The 22,446-nt window shown below is 32.7% G+C and overlaps 1 protein-coding gene across 1 annotated transcript; it reads right to left on the bottom strand.

The window, feature by feature from the left end:
- Nucleotides 1-5,312: 5,312 nt before the first annotated feature.
- Nucleotides 5,313-21,899, bottom strand: LOC112028067 (WAT1-related protein At5g47470). The gene is given in 9 exon segments (XM_024060727.2): nt 5,313-5,712; nt 5,959-6,049; nt 6,151-6,250; nt 6,253-6,301; nt 17,534-17,695; nt 17,948-18,176; nt 18,726-18,842; nt 21,079-21,144; nt 21,252-21,899. Coding segments are annotated over 9 exon segments (1,122 nt in total). The 5' UTR covers nt 21,449-21,899; the 3' UTR covers nt 5,313-5,601.
- Nucleotides 21,900-22,446: the final 547 nt, after the last annotated feature.

Raw genomic sequence — 22,446 nt, 5'->3', positions numbered from 1 at the left:
ATAACTCTTTTAAAAAAAAAACTAAAAATTTTATTTAAGAGTAGTTTTGTAAACTTATACATTTTTATAAGGCAGATAAGACAATAAATATTGTTTCCTTAAAAAGTTTGACTTTTCAAACAAGACAAACAAATTGGGACGAAAGGACTAAATGGTAAGTTGTTATTTGATCTAATTTGAATCTAAAATTTAAATTATTTTTGGTCCACATGTAATAACCAATAATAACCTGCCATTTAAAGTTTGTTGTGAAAGTGTTAAAATGTTGTGAACATATCATTTCCTGTAATTAATAGGTTACTCTTTCTTTTTGGCATATATGTAATTAATTTTTGGACCTGTAATTAATAGGTCAATATGTGAAGGTTAAATGACAAATTTTTGGGTGAAAATACAAATTCATATTTTAATTTTCGTCAATTAATGTTATTTTAGTCCTTTAAATTTTACTTTTTTGTTTGGGTCATTTTTTAACCTTTTAAAATTACAATCATTACCATTGATCGCTAATCCCTCAATCCAATTTGCTATTCACCATTAAAAAATATTTTTTAATATTTTAATATTTATTAAAAAAAAAAAAACACTAATGGAGCTCCAACTAACAATGTAGCAACAATGTCTCATTGCAATTTGCATATGACCAAGGTCCAAACTCCATTGTTTCACTCTCTTCCCCCAACGCACCCTACCACTACAAAGATACCAAGACCATTAATTAGTGTCTTAGTCTAATGATAAAAACAATTATTATTATGTAGTGGATGACTAGATACTATAGATTGAATTTCTATTTTATTTATATGAAAAAAATATATAATAGATTTATTTCGAAGTATTTTTTTTTAATTTATTTTGGGTAATCAAATAAATTTTGTAATTAACAAGTTGTTCTTTCTTTGTGGCCTGCAATTAATTCATGGGCCTGTAATTAGTAGGTCGGCATGTGAAGTTTAAATGACAATTATTTTTGAGTAAAAATACAATTTCATTATTTAAGTTTGGTCAATTGTTGTTTTAGTATTTTTAATTTCACTTTTTTTTTAGTCCTTTCAATTTGCATTTGTTATTACGGTAAATCCTTCCATCCATATTTTCTCTTCATCATTAAAATATGTATTTTAAATAAAAATGAAATCTTAAAATAATAATAATAATGGAGCTCCAACTAGCAACGCAGCAACATTGTCGGTCTGCAAATTGAATATGACCAAAGACCACTGTTTCACTATCCTCCAAACCTAGCCAACTATTACAAACCCAAATCAAAATGCAAAAGCCGTATTTGGCAATATGTCAAATATATTTCAACTGTAAAATATTTTCAATTGTTTGTTTGTGTTTTGGAAAATTTGTCAGAAAAATATTTTCAGTATTTGGTATTGCATGTAAAAACCTTTTTTTACCATAAACCCAGCCATCGGCGGCCACCATTAATCACTACATAACCAATTAACCTGAAAAATCATAATAAAAAACAAAACCCATTAATCTCAAAATCAATATCAAAATCCATCAACCAAAACCCATAACCCACTACCATTGAAACTCACAAACCACCCTAGCCATTGATCCACCACCCCCAATTGGCCACCATCAACACTTAAACTCACCCCTAACCCACTGCCATTGAAACCCATGAATCACCCCAACCATTGATCCTCCAAAACCCAAGAACAAATGTTATTTTACAATATATATAAACCATTTAGGGCAGCGATGTTGTGGGTGGGGGACAGGTTGAGGCGGTTCAATTTAGGCACTGTGATATGCTCACCCTCATCTTCATGATTGTTGACTTGGGCATGAGACTGAGAGTGAGTGAATGAGCTTGGATTGGAGTTGAATGAAATTGGAGGAGGAAGAGGGATGGGTCGGATGAGTTAAAGAGATAGGATGAAGGTGGAGTAGATGAGAAACTACCTTCACCGGGGGAGGGGCTTGCAGGCATGGTGGCGAGGCTGTGGGTTGGGGACTGGATCTCAGCTTCACCGGCGATAGCTCTCTCTGTCCTTCAGCTTGGGCTTGGCGTGATTGATGAGAGTGAGTGAGGAGATGAATTTTCGGAGGAGTGGAAGTGGTTTGAAGGTAATATTATTGTGCAAAATATTTTACGAGTGTGGGTGGGGTATTTTACAGTCAAACTAATGTATTTTCATTTTGACTTTAATTTCCTGAGTTGCCAAAGACCATCAATGGTAAACATTTTCCAATCTAAAATTACACCCGAAACAAACACAGCTAAAGACCCAACCTCTACATAATCATTCACTAAACAACATACTTCATTGTTGTGTCATGTGTGGATTGTGTCCTACCGAATTAGGAAGAAGTATACCTTGTTTCCGGTGTATGCTTCTTCCCACTCATAGCTGAGTGAATCCTATAACTGGTGGGTCTCACCAGCTATGAGTGGAAGGATATATACACCCGAAACATGGTGTATTTTTCCCTGCAGTAGAGGGATGTTATTCCATAACTTGATTACAATTTTCTTTTAGATTTAGTCTCAAATCTCGACTCCCATAAGACTAATTAAGAGAGAATAAATAACTTTTAAAAATTTAATTTAATTTTTTTTAAAAAAATTATAAATATAACTCGTCTTTTTTTAATAATCTTAGGTTTTTTTTTTTTTTTTTTCAAAGTTGAAAATGTTGTCAGTTTAAAGATGTGGTTAGATATAATTCCCCTCTAGTGGGGTTTGATGGGAAAACGGTTATCCCGAGAGGATAGATCAAATTGCCTGTTCAAGCAGGGTCGGAAGTAGTTGAGATAAATTTTATTATGGTGAACGCATATTCCCCCTCTATTGCTATTGTGGTGAGACCTTGGCTTTATGCCATAGGGCGGTTTCTTCAACTATACATTTGATGGTGAAGTATCCTTTTGAGGACTAGGTCGAGGAGTTGATTGGAAGTTAGGATATGGCCTAGTAATGCCTAGTTGCAGCGATTAGACACCAGTTTGAGTGTGAATCCTCAGCCACTGCAGAAAAGGCTTTATAGCAGTCAATGGAGATAGAAATGTCCTCAAACGCTCTAGATGAGAGGGCGAGATACGAAGAGTTGGAAAAGATCACCATTGATAATGATGATGATAAATACTTTCAAGTGGGAGTTCAGCTGCCTCCTTGGGAGAAGGAAGAGTTAGTTGCTTTCCTTAGCAAGAATGTTAATGTGTTTGCCTTGAGTGCTTATGAAGCTCCTGGGGTGGATCCCAGCTTCATTTGTTATCGCTTGAATGTTAATCCATCTATCACCCCTAAAAAACAGCCACCTTGAAACTCTTCCAAAGAGCAATCCGATGCTGTCAAGGAAGAGGCAGTGAAGTTTAAGCGTGCAGGGGTAATAAAAGAGGTTTTTTTACTCAAAATAGTTGGCCAACACAGTAGTGGTAAAAAAGAAGAATGGGAAATGGTGAGTGTGTGTGGATTTCACAAATCTAAACAAAGTTTGCCTCAAGGACCCATTCTCAATACCTCGGATAGACTAGTTAGTAGATGCGACAGTTGGTCATCCTTGGATGAGCTTTTTAGACGCCTTCTAGGGGTACCATTAAATACCATTAACTCTGGTTGACCAGGAAAAGATTGCTTTTATAACACCCACTAGGAATTATCATTACAAGGTGATGCCATTTGGGTTGAAGAATGCTAGGTCTACTTACCAGAGGATGATGACTAGAATATTTGAGCCCTAACTTGGCAAGAATATTGAAGTCTATATTGATGACATGGTAGTGAAAAGCAAAGCAAAGACCAAGCAAGTGAATGACCTTGGGAGTGTTTTTGAAGTGTTGAGAATGCATAAATTGCGCCTTAATGCTTCTAAGTGTTCCTTTGGTGTCAGTTCAAGCAAATTTTTGGGTTATATGGTTACCCATTGTGGGATTGAACTTAATCCTGATTAGATTAAGGCAATCAATGACTTATAACCTCCTCGGAATTCTAAGAAGGTCCAAAAGTTGACAAGAATGACTGCAACCTTGAACAGATTCATCTCTCAGTCTGCGAATAGATGTAGGCCATTTTTTCAACTCTTGCACAAGTGGAAGGGGTTTGAGTGGCATCTCATGTAGTTAGTTTGGTATTGGTGAGGGTAGAGAATGGGGTACAATGGCCCATCTATTATGTGAGCAAATCATTACACGAAACAGAAGTTCGTTATTTACCTTTAGAAAAAGCCATTTGGCAGTGGTGCATACTACGCGAAAGCTCCCTCATTATTTTTAAGCTCATACAGTTGTAGTTTTAACTCAACTCCATTTGCAGTTGTTGCTTCGAAAGGCTGATTATACTGGGAGAATTGCCAAGTGGGGGACGATTTTGGGGGCATTTGACATAAAATACATGCCTCGGACCTCTATTAAAGGGCAAGTTCTTGCAAATCTGGTGGTCGAGTTTACTGAGTCTCTAATAGAGGAGGAAGGCGAGAGACTTAGTTCAAGAGGAAGGCAAGTCTAGGCAATTTCTCAGCAGGGGCCTTCACCCAGGAGACTTTATGTAGATGATGCGGCAAATTAGAGGGGATTTGGGGTGGGGCTGGTTATACTGTCCGGACAAGATCACCATTGAGAAGTCTTTAAGACTGTACTTCTTAGCCATGAACAATGAAGTTGAGTATGAGACTTTACTAATAGGGATTGTTATGGTTCAAAAGATGGAAGGAAAGGATGTTGAAGTGTTCTCGGATTCAAGATTGATTGTAGGACAGGTAAGGGGAGAGCTGGAAGCTAAGGATTTGAGAATGCAAGGGTATTTGAATCAAGCTCGGCGTTTGCAATCAGGCTTTAAGCTTTTCACCATACGGCAAATCCCGAAGCAGTAATACTCATGTTGATTCCTTGGCAACTCTGGCAACTTCTTCTAGACAAGACCTACCTCCGGTCATACTTCTTGAGGATTTGCATAAGCCCGTTAAGGAGAAGAAGGAGAAAGTTCAAGTTCACCAGATTATGGTTGGGCCTAGTTAGATGGACCCTCGTTGTGAGTAACTTTAACTCGTTAAATGATCAATATTCAACCCATTCTCTAACAAATCTATTGTAGTGGGCTTATTGGGCCACTGTTTGGGTCATTCTTGGGCCGTGGATTCATTCCGGTCCTTACAATAATTATCATAATCATCAAATTTCATATTTAGAAAAAAAAAAAAAATCATATTACATTCAATTTTTACTTTCTCTTGCATTGCACGAGTTATCAACTACTTAATAGAATCAATATTTGTGCAATGTCAAATTTATAGATATTGGCGAATTAGACTCCTCCCACGCCCCAAAAAAAAAAAGAAAAGAAAAAAAAGAAACAATTAGAGAATGTTTCTGAAGAAATTTTTATTAGTGATTCAAAATTGATGTACAAGAGAATGATGAAGTTAGAAAGATCTTCCTAAAAGTTCGTCAGCAAAAGTTTTTAGGAGAGAACGATTCCAAAAGTTTCAGCTATATAGGCAATTTGGCTCACGTTGTACCCACCACTCTCAAGGGTGCTTCCACTTGCCCTACTTCACAATCTAATCTAGTAGGTAAAACTTCAAATGGTTTTTTGCAGCAGAAGAAATTTCTAAAAAAGTATCAAAATCTCTGTTCCTAAAGGACCTAAACTCCATTCCTTTTTCCAAGCAACATATACCCATCTTTACAAAGAGTACTCAAAATGGTGTCCCGTGTCAAAAAAAAACCGCAACACAGCACAGCCCCATCATGGTTCTGCAAAAAGAATTAAAAGAATGGAGCTTATACATACTTAGAACAATGTTTTGATCACATTTATCCAATGCTTGCTCTCTTATATCATTCACATATATGCATGACTTTTAGGCACATTAGGAACAATTCACTGTTTTTGTTTCTTACTTTCCATTTTCTTCTAATTTTTAACGACGAAAAACATATTATTACACATTTGCTAACTACAATATTAACTTAATAGAGGCTTCTCTGCATCGAACTCACTTTCGAGGCCGTCCCCTCATAATAACCTTCTTTTCCTTTAGCCCAAAGCACAAAGTAAAGGCCAGTGAACATGAGGAACATACCAGCAAGGCTGCATTGTAAGAGTTATTAGCAATAAGATATACATTGAAAGCAAAATTTTCCAGCATCACAAAAAATATTCCAAATGAGCACTAAAATTAACTAGTTTACCTTCCAATATTAACGGTTTCTCCTAAGGTGATCATAGAGAAAATGATTGTGGAGACTGTACTGACGGGGCTAAATGTGGACACCAAGACCGGTCCTCTTTTTTCATGGCCCAATTGTTGAAGCTTAAACATGATCCACTTACAGCACCTGCCTATATATATATATATATACACAAATGTTTATATGGTTTGTACTATTATATAAATGGACAATAATTAAACATTCTTTAGCTTAAAATTTTTCTTGTCCCATTAGTACTAATTTTCTCGCGTTACATGGCTATCTATACATATATGATATGACCTTACAAATTTTCTTCCTCAAAAACATGTTTGGCTCAAGCGATGAATACTACCCCGAGAGAAGAAAAAAAAAACTGGTTTTATTAGACATTTAAGACCACCAAGCCCTTTTTTTGGCATTAAATACTCTTTAGCTTAAATACATTGTGCGTGGCACCATAAAGATGCATTTTCTTGCGTAACATATATGTGGGTGTGGCTACATTTTTTGACCTTTCAAATTTTGTCCTCAAGTGAAAAATTAACCANTTGTTGGGCCTATAATTAATAGGTCAATATGTGAAGGTTGTATGACAGTTTATTTTGGGTAAAAATACAAATTCATCTTTTAAGTTTAGTTAATTGTTATTTTAGTCCTTTATATTTCATTTTTTTTTTGTCATTATTTAGTCCTTTAACTTTGCAAAAAAGAAATAAAAGATTGAACAGATTTATTTAGAAGTATTTATTTATGTATTTTTTGTAACCAAATAAATTTTGTAATTAATAAGAAGCGCTAAGTCCACAAAATTTCCACAACACTTTCACAACAAATTATACTTCCTCTGTTCCTGTATGTTTGTCCTCTATTCTATTTTAGGATGTCTCAAAATAAAGTTCTGTTTCTAAAAATAAAAATCATTAATTTATTAATGTTCCTATTATACCCCTACTTTATTTTCAAAACTATTTCAAAAGAAAACTAACAAATATTTAAAAATCAATCTAATTGGAGCACCTTTTTAGTTACCTCATTAAAAATAACTCTTTTAAAAAAAAAACTAAAAATTTTATTTAAGAGTAGTTTTGTAAACTTATACATTTTTATAAGGCAGATAAGACAATAAATATTGTTTCCTTAAAAAGTTTGACTTTTCAAACAAGACAAACAAATTGGGACGAAAGGACTAAATGGTAAGTTGTTATTTGATCTAATTTGAATCTAAAATTTAAATTATTTTTGGTCCACATGTAATAACCAATAATAACCTGCCATTTAAAGTTTGTTGTGAAAGTGTTAAAATGTTGTGAACATATCATTTCCTGTAATTAATAGGTTACTCTTTCTTTTTGGCATATATGTAATTAATTTTTGGACCTGTAATTAATAGGTCAATATGTGAAGGTTAAATGACAAATTTTTGGGTGAAAATACAAATTCATATTTTAATTTTCGTCAATTAATGTTATTTTAGTCCTTTAAATTTTACTTTTTTGTTTGGGTCATTTTTTAACCTTTTAAAATTACAATCATTACCATTGATCGCTAATCCCTCAATCCAATTTGCTATTCACCATTAAAAAATATTTTTTAATATTTTAATATTTATTAAAAAAAAAAAAACACTAATGGAGCTCCAACTAACAATGTAGCAACAATGTCTCATTGCAATTTGCATATGACCAAGGTCCAAACTCCATTGTTTCACTCTCTTCCCCCAACGCACCCTACCACTACAAAGATACCAAGACCATTAATTAGTGTCTTAGTCTAATGATAAAAACAATTATTATTATGTAGTGGATGACTAGATACTATAGATTGAATTTCTATTTTATTTATATGAAAAAAATATATAATAGATTTATTTCGAAGTATTTTTTTTTAATTTATTTTGGGTAATCAAATAAATTTTGTAATTAACAAGTTGTTCTTTCTTTGTGGCCTGCAATTAATTCATGGGCCTGTAATTAGTAGGTCGGCATGTGAAGTTTAAATGACAATTATTTTTGAGTAAAAATACAATTTCATTATTTAAGTTTGGTCAATTGTTGTTTTAGTATTTTTAATTTCACTTTTTTTTTTAGTCCTTTCAATTTGCATTTGTTATTACGGTAAATCCTTCCATCCATATTTTCTCTTCATCATTAAAATATGTATTTTAAATAAAAATGAAATCTTAAAATAATAATAATAATGGAGCTCCAACTAGCAACGCAGCAACATTGTCGGTCTGCAAATTGAATATGACCAAAGACCACTGTTTCACTATCCTCCAAACCTAGCCAACTATTACAAACCCAAATCAAAATGCAAAAGCCGTATTTGGCAATATGTCAAATATATTTCAACTGTAAAATATTTTCAATTGTTTGTTTGTGTTTTGGAAAATTTGTCAGAAAAATATTTTCAGTATTTGGTATTGCATGTAAAAACCTTTTTTTACCATAAACCCAGCCATCGGCGGCCACCATTAATCACTACATAACCAATTAACCTGAAAAATCATAATAAAAAACAAAACCCATTAATCTCAAAATCAATATCAAAATCCATCAACCAAAACCCATAACCCACTACCATTGAAACTCACAAACCACCCTAGCCATTGATCCACCACCCCCAATTGGCCACCATCAACACTTAAACTCACCCCTAACCCACTGCCATTGAAACCCATGAATCACCCCAACCATTGATCCTCCAAAACCCAAGAACAAATGTTATTTTACAATATATATAAACCATTTAGGGCAGCGATGTTGTGGGTGGGGGACAGGTTGAGGCGGTTCAATTTAGGCACTGTGATATGCTCACCCTCATCTTCATGATTGTTGACTTGGGCATGAGACTGAGAGTGAGTGAATGAGCTTGGATTGGAGTTGAATGAAATTGGAGGAGGAAGAGGGATGGGTCGGATGAGTTAAAGAGATAGGATGAAGGTGGAGTAGATGAGAAACTACCTTCACCGGGGGAGGGGCTTGCAGGCATGGTGGCGAGGCTGTGGGTTGGGGACTGGATCTCAGCTTCACCGGCGATAGCTCTCTCTGTCCTTCAGCTTGGGCTTGGCGTGATTGATGAGAGTGAGTGAGGAGATGAATTTTCGGAGGAGTGGAAGTGGTTTGAAGGTAATATTATTGTGCAAAATATTTTACGAGTGTGGGTGGGGTATTTTACAGTCAAACTAATGTATTTTCATTTTGACTTTAATTTCCTGAGTTGCCAAAGACCATCAATGGTAAACATTTTCCAATCTAAAATTACACCCGAAACAAACACAGCTAAAGACCCAACCTCTACATAATCATTCACTAAACAACATACTTCATTGTTGTGTCATGTGTGGATTGTGTCCTACCGAATTAGGAAGAAGTATACCTTGTTTCCGGTGTATGCTTCTTCCCACTCATAGCTGAGTGAATCCTATAACTGGTGGGTCTCACCAGCTATGAGTGGAAGGATATATACACCCGAAACATGGTGTATTTTTCCATGCAGTAGAGGGATGTTATTCCATAACTTGATTACAATTTTCTTTTAGATTTAGTCTCAAATCTCGACTCCCATAAGACTAATTAAGAGAGAATAAATAACTTTTAAAAATTTAATTTAATTTTTTTTAAAAAAATTATAAATATAACTCGTCTTTTTTTAATAATCTTAGGTTTTTTTTTTTTTTTTTTCAAAGTTGAAAATGTTGTCAGTTTAAAGTAACGATAATTTTCTAATGGATTGTGTGGCAGGCAAAAATAAGTCAAACTAACTTTTTACCTTACACAATTAATTTATAGAGATAGGATGCCCATTAACCTTTGTTACCCTTGTTTAAATGAGTTAAGCTTGAAATGAAAGGATAAGTACAAGGAATGAGTATAAGACAAGGAAATTGATTAACAATAATCTCGAATTGCTTGTATTATGTTCCTCGGGTTTAGTTCGAGATACAAATTTACACTTGTTCTTAGATTACAATGACGTTCCTTTCTTCCTCTTTTTGTTTAGATCCCTCCTCCGCCTTTCACAGAGGCCTCTCTACCTTATATAGTCACCCAAGTTGTATCTTGGCCTTCCATTTGGAGGGCTAGGGTTCATTCCCCTTGATACTTGTCCCATCAGGGCTTTACTAGAAGGTTTCTGCACTAGGTTATGAGCTATGATGACACTGTTCAGGGGTCATTTCCTCATTAATGTGGTCAGCTAAGTGGGTTCAGAGTATTGAATGTAGAGGTGATGGATGCTTTATTTGCATTTTTCCTTTTCTTGTTCGACGACAAATCTTCATTTTCTTCCTCGGTTGGTGCCCATGGTCTTTAGAATCGGGCCTCAGCCTTCCCGAAGACGTGCTAGTATCCTCGGGGTCCTTAAGTATTATAGTCTCCTTAGGCTTGTGGTGAGTTGTTATATTTGCCCTGAGGATTTGCTGTCAGTACTTTCCGAGGTCTGTTCTTCTGATATTGGCCTCCACTCATTTGTCCTTGTTCTTGGATTCTAATCCTCCCATATATTGGAGGGAAGGATCACTTTTGAGGTTTGACATCAAATGTTGTTAGGACATATGTGGTTCACTTGTTAAGAACATATGTCATTCTTTTATATAATTGGCTAATCCTTTGACAAAACGCACTTTACTTATAATTGGGTAGTTCTAGGTGTTTTTAATACTTCAAGAAATAAGATTTCAAGATTAAGTGTTGAAGTCATCAAGTTTGTCCAAGAAATAAGCTGAGAAGTGCAAATTCATTAAAGCTCGACAGTTGGCTCGACAGCTGCATCTATCGAGCTTAAGAAAGTTGTTCCAGCACCGTGTGCTCGATAACTTCTCGACAACTTCTCCACACCTCCTATCTGTCAAGGTTTATGAAATTTAGAATTCTGATTTGGTTTTCTTGGGATCCGTGTTTATGTATTTGGGCTTTCTTTTTTCCTAACCTTAGACATATAAAAGGACTGTTTTAAGGGCCGTTAAAGTGTATACGAGTTGCACAAGCATTGAGCAAAGTCTGTTTAAGCAATTTGTGACTGGAGACAAAGTTTTGCTCTAGTTCATTATTCTTGAAGAAGTTGCTGTGTATGTGCACCTTTGGGTTTTGTGACCTAGCATCTTCTTGATCTTCATCGTTGGGATGAACTGAAGAACTTTGCAGCTAAACAACATCTTCTTCTAGTTAGTGATTAAGTCGCGTACTGAGATCCGCACAATTGGTTAGTCACGTACTGGGATTCATGCATCATCAAAGGGTGGCGTTCATATATTGAAGAGTTCAGAGGTTTCGAAGCGGTAGAAGGTTTTTGCTGTGAGTTCATCTATAAGGATTGTAGAGTCTAGGGACAAAGGTTTTGTACTAGATCTGAAATTTCTTTTTACTTTAGTGGATTGCTTTTCGAGAAGGTTCCCCCCCAGGTTTTTACTGTGAAATTAGTTTGTTTAATTGGTTTTCCTAGGTCATCATATCTTGTCTTATTTACTTTTCCGCAGCATTCATTATTGACATGATATTGATGTTTGTTTGTTTTAACAAGTTTTATTCATAATAAATCTAATTAACAACTTAGATTTAAAACTTGTTAATTCTATCAACCGATGTCTAAATTTACCAACAAATGTGAACTTAAAGGACCAAATGAAAAAAATAAAACTTAAATGATCAAAATGACAATTGATCAAAATTTTTTTTTTTGATAGTTACATTGATCAAATTTAAAAGGTGTAATTTTTTCCCCTTTATTTAAGTTTGGAACAAGTTGTCTTCTTCTTTTATAATTACTCATTCTCTTCGCCATAAATTTTTTAGATTTGTATTCCATTTTGGGATGTTTCAAAATTGTCATATTGCTAAAATTGAAAGCCATTAATTTACCAAGTTTTCTATTATGTCTCTATCAAACATAAACACATTTTTTTTTTGAGAATCAACATAAACACTTTAAAGTTAAACATTAAAATTTTGAGAACTTTGTTTAAGGGTAATTTTGAAAACTTCTATCTTTTTAATTAATATATAAGACAATAAATGATTTCCTTAAAAAATTGAGTTTTCTAAACCAAACCAACAATTTAGGATGAACTTTTTTTACTCTATATATTTATTTTTGGTTATCCAAAAAAATTTGTTCTCCGTTTATTTATTTTTGGCAATTCTATAAAATTTGTAATTAATAGGGTGTTCTTTCTTTCTAGGCCTGCAATTAATAGGCTTTATTGTGAAGGTTGGATGACACATTTTGTGTTGTCATTTTTCTCTGTTTCATTTATGGTTTTTTTTTTTTTTTTCACTCTATTATTAGGGTAATTATAGAATACTCTTTGAGTACTATAAATGCATATTCTACTATCTCACATAATTGTGAGTCCCACTAATTAAATTTATGGTGAGACCCATAATTAATTTGAGAGGGATGAGTATGCATTTATGATATTTACGAAATATTCAATAATTTTTCCTATTATTAATGTCATTTCCAAATATACAATTCCACTTCCTCATTATACTCCCCCTATATAAGTCTTCTTAAACCTACTAAATGATATATTGCTCATCTATTCTAATCATGGCTTCAAGGATGGAGTTAGTAGATTTGCTTGTATGTTTTCTCCTTCTAAGCTACAATGGGTTGAAGCGGCTCGGGGATTATACCAAACAAAACTGGAAATCCAGAAGCAATTTACAAATCTTAAAGGCTCTACAACTGAAAATACTCATGTAAGATTTCAGACAGTTTTCCTCTCTATTGTTCTTTTATTTCTTGTTAATTTTTTATTTTATTTTATTTTAAATATGCATGTGTAGCTTTAACTTATAATTGTGCGTAGACTGTGGTCAAGTTGGACTTCTTAAGTTTCAATTCAAAGGTATTAACTATTGACCCTTAACACCTCTATCTCCAAGCTGGAGATTGAGAAATTATACCTTTTAGCTAAGAATGGTAAATTGGTAATGGGATGGCCGGGAAAGATGAAAAAAATATTTATCAAATCAAAATTCGTCCCATACTCAAATTAAGTTTACAATTTGAATCCAAAAGGGCCAAAAGCCGTCTCACTTAATCAAGGACATTCTTCTCGTCAGCAAAAAAAGAAAACAAAAAAAAGGATATTCCAAACGTGACGGGCGAACCAATTTGATATATGTATTTATTTCAATAATGGTACAACCGTACAAGTACAACAAATTTCACAGTAATTTAGTCTTCAATCACGTAATAAATATACCTAAAACATGTATGTCACATGGATGCTCCAAAATTGATAATCTTAGTTATAGATAGATACACTAAGGTGGCGTTTGGTACGGAAAAATTCACATTATTCTTAGTAGCTAGATTCCTAAGAATGTGATTCCTAGGAATCACATTTCTAAGAATGTAGTCATTCCTATATTTGGTTTCATTGAGAATCTCTTAAGATTCTTAAGAATGTGAGATGATAATGTTTGGTTTATTTCCGGAAATCTTAAATGAATTATTTATTTTTTCCATTTTATCCTTAGATTTGAATGTGAATTACCAAGTCATTTAAAAAAAAATCTTCTCTAAATAAATAATGAAAAACCAAATATAAAATATTAATTATGACAAATTCATTAAAATGATTTATTTTCCATGAAAATAAATTCATTAATAATTTGTTCAGCAACACACACATAATAGCAAAAGTGAATATCTGGCAATAATGGAGAGTCCCCTTCAAACATTTTTTTTTCACACGTGAAACCTAAATAAAATTTTGTTAAATAATATATCAACAGAGTTGTTTATCCTATTTATATTTTTTGGCAGGAAAAGATAAATACAAGGGAAAATATATTGATGATTTGTTTTATATTTTATCTTAATTGCTTAAATGATAAGGAAAATGGTTAAAATTGTCAATTTATAGAAAAATACAATTTCTTTTAAGCTTGGGAATCTAGATTCTCACATGTTTTAAAGGGAATCCACATTCTTACTGAGAGGGGTTTAAGGGGGAATCTAGATTCCTCTGGCATCTGATTCCCTAGCGTGATTTGCAACCAAACATGAAAATCTTTAAACATTTCTAGGAATCCTAAAACATTACCCTGTACCAAATACCACATAAAGCTTTACAATGACACTAATTATATTATATTTGACGGCCTTCAAGTGGAAATATTTAAAAGGTTTCTAATTTTAGAATTTTTTTTGGTAATGAATCAAGTTTCAAGACTTTTAAGAATGCAAAATCAGTAAATTAAATAGTTTATAAAAATATTTCATTTCTTGTGGTGAGCAAATCTTTTAAACTTTAAGGTTTAAAAAATCCACTTTTGTTGTTGATTCCCCACTGATCATAAATTTAATTGTGGTTCAGTATCATATATTTTCCTTTATATATATATATATATATATATAGTTGGGTTCAAGTTACACCTGGTGTAACTCTAAGTAATGTTACACTACCCAATAACTTATTATTGAATTAATATTTTGAAAATCCAACCGTTGAATTACATGTTCTATATATTCTTAATATGCATGCCAATTTTCATATCAATCGGATGTTATTTACCATTTGATCCATATACTCATTTTTTATGTATTATTTTAACTACAAAAATTTGAATTTTAACAATTGATTGATGACGTTATTAATTTTTGATCTCCTTGAAATTTTGCGAGTATGAAGAATATATGAAGATAATGTAATCTAACGGTGGATTTGTCAATATTCGCATCCAATTAAAAAATATTGGGGGGGGGGGTGTAACATTGCTTAGAGTTACACCAGGTGTAACTTGAACCCAACCTATATATATATATATATATATGTATCATGTTATGACTTGGAGGTGGCTCTAAGATGTTAGTAAAAAGTTTCAAACTTAGGATCTCATGGATATTATGGGGTCTTGGGAACTACCAAACCAACCATTTGTGATTTTATTGATGTTAGCTGTGTTGTAATTTGCAAATACACATGCAAATTTGAAAAGGAATTAACCAAAATTTTAAATACAACTTCAAATTAAAAAGTGCTGACCAAAGTGAAAGATACTTAAAGGTTAAGACATGATAATCTATCTCAGCTCTATAGTTTGTTTTCTCTTTAATGGACTATGGGTGAACTACGTATTTGATCCCTATCATTTATACCATATTTCAATTTGGTCATCTAAATTTTCAATTGTGTCCATTTCGTTCATAACCTTTAAGTGCCGTGTCAATTTAGTCAGTGCCGTTATCCCTTTGATCGAAATTACTATCGTAATAAATAGCCAAAATAAAAAAAATTAGTTTTCGTTAATGTGGCAATAAACTTATTTTTTATTTTGGCCGTTTGTTACGTCAGCAATTTCCATCCAAGAAATAACAGCAAGGACTAAATTGACACGACATTGAAAGGTTAGAGACCGAATTGACACAATTGAAAGGTTAGGAATCAAATTGAAATATGGTGTAAAGAATAGGAACCAAAATATTGTTTACCCTAAATAATAATACGTTTCTCATTGCCCAAAATTCTTCCAGCATATTAGTCTTTTCATTGCTTTGTTGAAATTGCCCATATGCATTCTCTAACTTATGTTTTTTCTTCAAGCATATTAGTCTTTTCACTGCTTTAATTTGCTTAAATTGCACATGTGCATTGTTCCTCTGCTAACTTATGTTTTTTGCACAATAGTCTGTCAATGGCAACGATGCCAAAAAAGACCCAGAATTCTACTGGAAAAGCATAATGGAAAACCAACCCATGCCAGAGGCAATCAAAGAGCTTTTTATTAACGATCCACTATATCTCTCTGATGCAAGGAAAAATAACCATTTTGTAAAAGATTTTGACACTAGGCATAGTGCTATTATATATCATGCCCGTGATGAGCTGAAGGAATAATGACTTTCTTCACTGTATATATATATATATATATATGAAGCAGGGCTGAAGCTTCAAACATATATATGTTCATGATGCTGTCATATGTTATATAATCAAATACATTATGAAGCAGAAGACTAGTGTTTGTAGAATTTCATTCAAGTGTTTGATTAGTGGTTGAAGCTTGGCCTCTATGAGTTGTTTTTTATGATGTTTTGTGACCGGATGACTTATAAAGCCTTGGCCTTTCCGTAACTATTCTGCTGAAAATGGTTGAGTTTTAACTAGACTTTTTGGAGTATAAATGCAGATGTAGTAAGATTTTTTCTCGGGTCGTCAATGGTTTTTCCATTAAAGCTCTAGGAAGAAATCAATAGTCAATAGCTCTAAATATTTAGCCTCTCAATTTGTGAAAAAATCATGCATGAAGTGTTTATATAAGTGCTAATATGGGTTTTTAATGAAAGCAAAACTAGGTTTAAAAAACATAACAGAGTTTTTGATTTCCTTGATCACACTTGAGTGGATTCTGTTTGATATATTAGGGCCAAAGCCCAAACCAATTGTAGACCCATGTACTTGTAAAGCAAACAAATTAACCTTAGGTTAGCCTAAGTTTAGTTATATATTCTCTAGTATATTAATTTTACATTTGGGTTATTGTAACACTAGTGCTTAATATAATATGTAATTATTAAAAGCTTTCTCGTTGTAGGCCGTTAGGTCACTTGTGTGTATCTTAAGCAAGCCTGGTCTCACTTGAGCGTGCTTCTATAGCTTGCAATTCTTTGAACCCATAGGGACCGAATTTAATAACCAAGTTTTACGTTGAGCGAAATACACAAAGAAACTTAAATTTGATTATAAGCAAGTCATGGAATAAGCCAACACTAAAACCCTAAACGATTATGTTAGTATGAGAGAAACATCAAGTGCATTAGTCTATTATAGTTTTGAGTTTGGGAACACGTAGTAGTCAGTGTGTCAACCAGAAAAAAAAAAACTATTGAGAATTTTTTTAATCATCAGATGCACAAAAAGAAGAAAATTCGAGATTTTCTTTAGCGAGAGTTAAGTTTGTATTACTTCCTAGATAATTGATACCCCCCCCCCCCCCCCCCCAAAAAAAAAAAAAAAAAAAAAACTCAAGTGAATATTTTTTGAAAGATTTTTTTTTTTTTACAAATATAATTTTATATGTTGCTAGTCTTTCCGTTCTTCATTTTGCTAAATTTTAATTTATAGGCAAGCCCAAGATTCAAGGCCAGGTTGTGGTTGGGATATTGAGGGATGAACATAATTTTACCATTGTAATATTAGAGGTTGGGATTTGGTGTGATAAGGGTTTTCCATAAAAAACCAACAGGTTAATTAGCTTAAAAAAAAAAAAAAATCCAAGAATAAGATTGTTTAGCAATTATCTCTCTTAAACTTTGCAAAAGTAGAGGGAGGTGTTTTTTTATTTTTTTATTTTTTTTTATTTATTTTATGGGACGCAAAAATAGGAATTTGTGTGACCTCTATAATTAGAGAAGGAGTGATATTTACCAGTAGAGAATAGCCAACCAAGTTTCCAACGCTCACAAGTGGCCAACCGGTTTCGATTTTGTGATCTTGAATTAATTGGATAGCTGCAGTTATAGTCACACCGATCAAGGATGTTATTGCACACAAGGATATTGGTGCTGGAAACTCAACCATTGTTGTAGCCTGTCAATCTTCACTTTGTTATAAACTAATCAAAAAATAAAAACATTTATATTCGTATCAAAACCATACTTAAATTATGAGAACTACCATTTGATTCACATACAACTTTTTAGAACTTCACTCTTTTTAGATGGAAATGTACTTCTATATGGTGCATTTAAAAAAAAAAAATTGAATCAATGAAAATAAATTCATCGAAAGGGTATGTTGAACATGTCTAAATTTTATGAAAGCAACAACAATTGAAGTTACCTGCAATACAACATTGCTGGATAATACAAAAATTGCAGCAATGAGGTAGAGGCAACCGATAATTTTTTGTTTATCAAAGACTGGTGCTGAGGGAGATGTTAATGGAGACTCTTCAGTTGGAACACCAGTGCTCTGCATTATGCTCATTGTGAGAGCACCTACAACGCACAGGCACGTACCTATAATCTTCACTTTGCTGTACACGCAACTAAGTTTCACTCTCTCTAATCTGCAATTATTGTAAACTACATCAACAAGCAGACAAATAATGTGGCTGTCACTCTCTCTCTCAAGCATTTTTTTGATGATATATGCTCCAATTGTCGAGTTATGAAAAAATGTGACAAAATATACTAACATGTCCGATTAACTTTTGCAAAGTTAAAAATATTACCACTGTATAATTATTGATTCTCCTAAAAGCTTAAGCTATTAGAAGATTGTGAATTTATTCACATAATTTAACATTTCTCTTCATGTGTAGGTCACCTAAGCTGCCATTGAGTGAGGGCCCTATATATGGAAATTTTTATGGGAGAATCAATAATTTTACATTGTCTCAGAACATGAGATCCTACACTTTGATACTATATTAAATTATTGATTTTCCGAAAAGTTTGAACTCTTAAGAGAAGATAAATTTATTCATTTAATTTAACAACCTTATGTTTCATGTTTCCATGTCTCATGTTAGCCCAATATTCTAAGGTATGAAAATTGCTAAGCAAATTTTACAATGCTATAAATATATACCAAAGTGGAAAAGCAAATTGGCTACCTAAAAGCCCAAGCAATGACGAAGATAAGCCCTGGAGCAAGGTTTGGCATGGCTGTTGCCATTGCTGGAGAAGTTAGATTGATCCCCTTTAGGAACAGGGACTGGAATAAAGTTACCCTGTGAAACAAACACAAGAAAAAGAAAAATTATATTGTATCACTCCCATGCTTGTTTGAGTTTTTATAATAATAAACAAAAGCACACTCTTACACAATTCAAAATTAATTTTAACAGTAAGAATCTGGCAAGTTAGTTATATCACGGAACCCCCCATAAGATTTTCATTGGAGGGGAACTAAAGTTCCATTAATTTAATAATTTGTAAAATGTTAAAAATGCCCTGACCCACAACATATTCATTTTAATTAAAATGTTTGATTGATTGTGATATAAATTGACTCTCATCTAGTAACTCTTACACTATGATTGAAAGACTACAATATATATGATATGTATAAAGTTTGGTTTGTCATGGTTTTATTAAAACTTATTTTAAATATGTTCATGTACATATGTATCTATGATAGATTTTTTATCATCAATTCATGACACTAGATTTTTTATCATCAATTCATGACACTAATCAGGATTCGAACTTAGATCCTCCATTAGATGACAATGAACTTAACTAGCAGACTTACATTTTTTTTAAAGTTTCACTTTTTTTAACACAACTATATTTTTGTTTTTAGCTTACTTTTAAAACAGAATAAACACACCGACAATATAGCACAAGCACAAGGCATAAAAATGTGCTTGCAGGTCACGTTAAATGGCATCCCTCTGTGTTTCCTAAGCTTAGGCCAGAGGGGACCAAACGAGAGAAAGGTGTAAATGGCTGCTAAGAAATTTGTAACATTGATTCCATCCTCATGTTGGACAAAGAGAGAAGAAACAAAGAGGAAGAGATATTTTAGAAGCCATTCTATCCACACACTCTACCTTGAAATGTTATTTACTCCCTCTAAAATAAAGCGTATTGGAAAAATTAATAAAATTATCCTTCCCTTGACATATCAATAATGTATTCTCTCAAATTCTTATTACTAATTTCAGGCACTAGCTAGTTCAACATGAAAAGGACTTCTTTATGTCATATCTTCCATAAACAATAGAAGAAATGTTAAACATGGCATGAGCAGGGGCTACTTCAATCAAAATCATCAAAGTCTCAAATTAAGAAGCGCTTATATTTTGGCCTTTTAAAAAAGCTGAACCTCTTGTCATAGTTTTATATATAGTTTTTTTTTTTTTAAACATTAATTTATCTCACATTTTCAAAGTACAAGTATTATTTAGCATACTTTCAACAAAAAGTTAAATAAGTTTATGTCAAATGCACGTTATATCTAATTTTGAATTTTACCTTTTATAATTTCAAAAATAAAACTATTAATCTATGGAAAATTATTTAATAAATTTTCAAAGAAATAAAGATATAAAAATATTGAATAATTTAAAATAGCCTCAAAAATAAAATTCTTTGATGCCCACTATTTTATGCTTCTAAAAGTAACCCTACTGCCTAACTTAAAGAAATTTAATAAAATTCAAAATCACCCACCATCTACCATTCTTCCTCCAACTTCTCTTGTCCTTCTTTTAGCTTTAAATTAAGGAAGACCGGCGTTAAAATCAGGAAAGAAAGCTTAAGTTTTTACCAAAACACATGTAAAGCTTGTGAGGAAGCTAATTTTGGTCTATTCGATAAAGATCAATCGAGTATATTTCTCATAATTTTCATGGTTGTGGGGGATTAGAAATTTCTCTGTGCCGTGATATACAAAGCTTTTTAAACAATAAATCCGAAAAGCAAAATATAATTAAATAAAGATTAAAAGAAATAAATAACAGATAATCAAAGTAGGAGAAGACGCAAAAGAGCACTAAAAGATCCAAAATTCTAGATAATAAAATGAAACAAGAAAAGAAACAAAGATGGATGAAATAACATTATAATCCGTTGTTATTCTCCTATTTTCCCAGGAAACAAGAAAATACAAATAGAAACTAAACAAACAAAACTATCTTAATCTTTCCGTATTCCTTTGTCCCTAACTAATTAATTTAACTAACAACAAGTTTCTCAAAAAAAAAAAAAAAAAAAAAAAAAACTTACAACAACAATAGTAAAAATAAATTTTGGGATAATCCATTGTAAATCCTACCAGACTAATAAAGGTCAGTCACATTAATCTCATGTTTTTCTATTACTTTCCCAACAAACAAACACAAAAATGAAATAAACAAATAAACCATCTTAATCTTTCTGCACTCCTTTGCTCCTAACTATATATATTGCAATGGAAATGCAAAGTTTAGTTTTGAATAAACATAGAAAATATTTCCTTACCCTCCAAAGGAGATCAAAATGAGCTGAATTATCAACCTCGATTTGAGTTTCTTGGGCCACCTATCCCTGCAACACACATGTATAAAAAAGTTCCATTTTTACTTAGACCCTTACAAGAAAAAGAAAAAAAAATCTCAAGCATTTGAGAGAGAGAGAGAGAGAGAGACAAAAACCTTTCAAAATAAATGGCAATGGGGGAGAGAATGAGGAAGGTAGCAATGGTAGAGAAAATAACAATGGTGAAAGGTTCAAGGCCCAGAGCCATAAGATAACTTAGCAATACGGAGTTTCCTGCATACACAATTTGCACCCCTATCAACCCCCCTATTATTGCAATATCTTCAAATAAATTCCTCTTCAGCAGCTCCATCTTTCCCTTCTGTATATGTCTTCTTTCTTTTCAAAGAAACAAGACACAATACATGCAACCAAAAACTATACCCTTTCCCTCTATTGTTACAAAGAAAAGTTTTCCCTCCTCTCCCTTCTTGTCTCTCTCTTCTTTGAATGTTTTCACATCCCACTCTCTCTTTCTTTCTTTTTCTTTTGTGTTCCTTTCGCTTGTGGTAGTTCTCCCTAACTATCTTCTACGTTTTAGTTTTTAAAACTCAGCTAACGTTCATGTAGCTTCTCTACCAGTCTTCTCACGGTCCTTGGCGTGAAATAGAGTTACGCTCTTGTCTTTTTGTTAGGAAAGGTAAGGGGAAAAGTTAGGTATAGCTTTTCTTCAAGGTGCTCTCTCTAGCTAGATTTTTTTTTTTAACAACTGAACAATTTTCTATTCCTAAATTGTTTCAATTTAGGAATAGAGAGAGTGGGATGTAAAAGTTAAGGTATAGCTTTGCGATATTTTGTTTATATTAAATAACTAGTTTATATACTCAAAAATTGAAGAATCTTTTTTAGAAGATGAGTTGGCGTTTTTTTACTAATAAAATAATGTTATTTCGCTATAAAAAAATTATATTATTTTATTCACAAATTTAATTACCACCTCGATCAGTTGTTTCTTTTTAACTCTTTGTTTATATTTATCAAATTGCGTTTTTGAATATTTTAGTGTGGATCAATGCTGGCTACGTCACTTTAATTTTAAGTACAAGCTATGTTTAGTTAAACCCTTTACCAACTTTGGCAATTTTGACTATTTTTTCCCGTTTCAAACCAACTAACTAATATTAATTAGTTGGTTTGAAACGGGAAAAAATAGTCAAAATTGAAAATTTTGATAATTTTCTCCCCTTTTATCAAACAATTTAGGCTGTTAAAATTCTCTACAAACTGTGATTGTTTTTTTTATGGTAAGAGCAATGTTCCAATTTAAGTTAACGAACATTTAAATTTTAAATCCAGAAAACCAATTATCTT

This window comes from Quercus suber, unplaced genomic scaffold, assembly GCF_002906115.3.
Source record: "Quercus suber isolate HL8 unplaced genomic scaffold, Cork oak 2.0 scaffold_142, whole genome shotgun sequence".
NCBI classification, from domain to species: Eukaryota; Viridiplantae; Streptophyta; class Magnoliopsida; order Fagales; family Fagaceae; genus Quercus; species Quercus suber.
Note: the sequence above shows the minus strand (reverse complement) of the source record. Positions and strands in the feature narration are given on the sequence as shown.